Source organism: Oryctolagus cuniculus, chromosome 16, assembly GCF_964237555.1.
Source record: "Oryctolagus cuniculus chromosome 16, mOryCun1.1, whole genome shotgun sequence".
Taxonomy (NCBI): Eukaryota; Metazoa; Chordata; class Mammalia; order Lagomorpha; family Leporidae; genus Oryctolagus; species Oryctolagus cuniculus.
Genome location: NC_091447.1, coordinates 64,172,265 through 64,176,676, shown reverse-complemented (window position 1 = coordinate 64,176,676; position 4,412 = coordinate 64,172,265). Strand labels below are relative to the sequence as shown.

Sequence of the window (4,412 nt, the reverse complement as noted above, 5' to 3'; positions counted from 1 at the left end):
GACAAGTTACAAAAACACCTAAACATATTAAATTTCATATTACCAGGAAAATCAGTTAAAGTAGTGGTATACACAGGAATGATCGCTATAAAGGAGAAAACCTGTGCTTTTAGATTTTCACTGACTACAAATTATATAAATGGCCTTAGCTGCCACCTGTAGTCTTCCTGTAGAAGCAGTAAAACACATGACTATTGTCTTAGTATATTATTTGGTACAATAGGTGTCATGTCAGAAGTAATTATGCTCCATATATCCTTATAACCCATGAGACAAATGGGAATTCCTGATTATTTCTGATCTGATGTCAGGACTAGCTTAGGGAAAGAAAGTAACAAAGAGGAAGACTGGATTATCGGGTTGCTTCAAATGTATTGAGAAATTGAAATCAAGGTAATGGAAACTCCTGTAGAATTCAGCTTCTGAGGCTGGGATTCCTGAAATGCTTGGAGAAAATTGTTCCATTTATGGCTTCCCTCCTAAAGATCTTTTCAGAGCCCTCTTTATGTCTTCATTCCTCAGGCTGTAGATAAAGGGGTTCAGCATGGGGGTGACCACGGTGTACATCACCGAGGCCATCGAAGTTGAGTATGGATTTTGGATGGCAGCAGAACTAAGGTAGACACCTAGTCCACTACAATAAAATAAGGAGACGACGGAGAGGTGAGAGGCACAGGTGGAGAATGCTTTATACTTCCCTTGAGCTGAGGAGATGGCACGGATGGAAGAGACGATCTTAGAATAGGAGTACAGGATCCCAGCCAGGGGACCTCCACCCAGCAACACAGATGCAAAATAGATCATGAGATCATTAAGAAAGGTGTCAGAGCAGGCACTGTGCACCACCTCAACCAGGTCACAGAAGAAGTGGGGGATTTCCAGGTGTGTGCAGAAGGACAGACGCAGCACCAGTAGGCTTTGCAACAAGGCATGCAGGGCAGTGGTGATCCAAGTGGCCAGAACCAGCAGCACACAGAACTGGGGGTTCATGATGACCGTGTAGTGCAGAGGGTGACAGATGGCCACGAACCTGTCATAGGCCATCACGGCCAGCAGGAAGTTGTCCAACTCTACAAAAAGCAAGAAGAAGAACATCTGGGTGATGCAGCCTGCATAGCTGATGGCTTGGCTCTGCGTCTGGATGTTCACCAGCATCTTGGGGACAATGGTGGAGGTGAGAAAGATGTCAGAAAATGACAGATTGGAGAGGAAGAAGTACATGGGTGTGTGGAGGTGGGGATGTGAGAGGATGGCCAGGACGATGAGCAGGTTCCCAGCCACAGTGACCAGGTACATGGAGAGGAAGAGCCCAAATATGAGGGGCTGCAGCGCAGAGTCCTCTGAGAATCCCAGAAGAAGGAATGTGAAAATGTGTGTATCATTCCCTGATGCCATTTTGTTGTGATGGCTTCCAAGAAAGAGATAAATATCATGGTTACTTTCTACACACTCACAACTCCCATTGGTGAATTTCCACCACTTGGATACTGCTCACATTGATTTCTTTATACTATGCCTGAATCTCATCCCGTTGATTACTGGCATCCCTGAAGGCAGTTTATTTCCCACTTAGCATTATCCCGATTGCATGTACATTTCCTAGTCTTTGAGTAAGTAATTATTTCCTGCTTTTGATCAGCATAAATGTTGCAAGCACCGTGCAGTCTTAAGTCTAATAAATTAGAAGGACAAAACTGCCTACATCCCAATGATGTAGTTGGAGCACAAGCAAACAAATGAATGCTATAAATAAGATGGAAGCAGTTATAAAGGAGGATAGGGGTAAGGGTGTTATTTTACAGTTGTCTATGTAGGAGTAGCATTGTGTGTTGCCACATGGTGTTGCAATACCTGCATGCACCATGTTCTGTCCAATCAGGTTAGATATGTCTATCCTCAAAAATGGAACATTTCTTCAGGGTGAAAACATACAAAACCCCATGTTCTCATTTTGTATTAGAGAAATTTATAGTACATTCATGTGATCTGTTGTCATTTGACTGTGTAATGGAACCCAAGAACTTCTTACTCCTCTTTAACTATAACTTAGTGTCCATTAATCAAACTTTCCCCATCCCTGTCCCTCTTCAGTCACTAACAACCACCCTTATACTTTATCATTTTTGAAAAGGTAAGCAGTTATATGAAAGGGATTCCTTCTAAATATGAAGTAGATTGAGTTCTTCTTTCCCTAATGTAAATGTTACCTTTGGATATTTGAGCCTTGGAATATACAGCCCAAGTGCTTTAACTGTGAACACTGCTCTCTTACCACAGCAGGTACACACACACACACACACACACACAATAACACACAAGACACACCTGCAAGCACTCAGGCACAAACACACCCCAGTTTTCTGGAGCCATGTTGCTACCATGCTCTCCTCATCTCTGGGTGCTCTGATAGGGTGACAGCTGATACAACACAGATTGGTGACATCAGGTTTTCTTTCCTACACAGTGAGTGTAAATTACACCTGGAAGTTCTAGCTAAAAATCCTCCCAGGCATAAGCAAAAGTGGGACTCTATTCTAGTATGACAAGCTTCAACCTTGTATCTACTTACTTTATTCATTTTTTAATTCCTTTAATTAAGAGAGAGAGAGAGAGAGAGAGCAAGCCAATATTCTATTTCACTCCCTAAATGCCCACAGCAGTAGAAGCTGTTCCAGGCTAGAGACTGGAACCCTAGAAGCCAATTGAAGTCTCCCAAGTTAGTGACAGGAACCTGAGAACCTGGGCCATCACCATTTCCTCCCAGTATGCACATGAGTAAGAATCTGGAATCAGTGGTGGATCAGGAACTTGCATCTAGAAACTGTGATGTGGGATGCAACATCCCAAGTGTCCCAACTGCTATATCAAAGGCCCTCTGTAAGGGAAGAGCTTTTAAAAATCGACACTCGTTGGAACAAAAAATACCAATGACAATGCCATTAGGTTAAGTACAGTGGCTGAAAACAACTGTGAAACAAAATTCCTTGTAATTATAAAGCTACACAGTGAGTGTAAATTTCAGTTTTAAAGAGGAAAATACTTCAAGATGAATTGCCCAATATTTCCAAATAAAAGGATGTAACAAAAAGGCTTTGAAGTAGAATTTAAAGTTATCAATTCACTTATGAAACAACACTGGGCCAATTGCGGCACCTGAGTGCTGCTGAGTCAAGGGATAAGCTAGAATAGGTTTCCAGTGATGGTGAAGGTGATGCAGGTTTTAGAAATAAATCTAGTGGCTGACGCTGTGGCGTAAAGGCTGAGCCTCCACCTGCAGCACTGGCATCCCATATGGGTGCCAGTTCCTGTCCCAGTTGCTCCTCTTCTGATCCTGCTCTGCGTATGTCCTGGAAAGCAGTAGAAGACGGCCCAAGTCCTTGGGCTCCTGCATCCATCTGGGAGACCCAGAAGAAGCTCCTGGCTCCTGGCTTCAGATTTCCCCAACTCTAGCCATTGTAGCCATTTGGGGAGTTAAGCAGCAGATGGAAGACCCCCCCCCCACCTTCTCTGTCTCTAACTCCACCTCTTAAATAAATAAATAGATTTTTAAAATGGATTTACTGAGAATAACAAAAACACATTAAGGAACGACAGAGATGTGAAAAGCAAATGGAAGTCAGTATAACCAAGACAATTTACAAACTCTAATGAGGTACAAGAACATTGCAGATTGACAAAGCAATGCGGGGCAGGCAATAAGACAGCCTTGTTTCAGTCACACACAATTGTAAACTTACATCTTCCCTCCAAAACATGAACACACACACACGCCATGCTCCAGCTCTCTCTCTCTCTCTCTCTCTCTCTCTCTCTCTCTCTCTCTCACACACACACACACACACACACACAGGAATGAAATGGCGAACAGCCTCTCCTTAGTAAAGAGTCTGTGTTCTGTATATAAAAGAAAGAAATGCCAAACAGTAATGGTTTCAAGTTTGAAAGAATGAAAGCAATGCAGAAATAAACACACCCTTAACCCCAAAATACAAGGCCACATGCAAGCAAGACAATTGGTATTAGATAATGTAAATTGTTATCAAACCCACAAGTACAGTCAGCCTGATAGGATAAGAAATAATTGCAAAGGCAGCTATTCACCTGTTCTGTACATTTTCCCCCATAGAGTTGCCCATGGTTGAGATAAGTAGCTACAAAAGACATGTTGTGCTCTCACAGATAGAAATCAAATAATCTCTTGGTCTGAATCTATCTCACTAGTTGTCAATAGGCCCCATTTCAAGAAATAAAAAGGAGAGATGAGCACGTGCTGTTTCAGATAAGATGCTGCCTGTGGCACAGCTGATAAAGTCACCACACACAATGGTGGCATCCTGTATCCTGTATGGGCATGAGTTTGAGTCCTGGTTGCTCCATTTCCTGTCCCACTCCTGGCTAATGTGCCTGGGAAA

The 4,412-nt window shown here is 42.8% G+C and overlaps 1 protein-coding gene across 1 annotated transcript; it reads right to left on the bottom strand.

Annotated features, from left to right (window-relative positions):
- Positions 1-465: 465 nt before the first annotated feature.
- LOC100347446 (olfactory receptor 7A17-like) lies at positions 466-1,395 on the bottom strand. Its single transcript, XM_008249339.2, has one exon. The coding sequence runs from the start codon at positions 1,393-1,395 to the stop codon at positions 466-468; it is 930 nt and encodes a 309-aa protein (XP_008247561.2).
- Between the last annotated feature and the right edge of the window lie 3,017 nt (positions 1,396-4,412).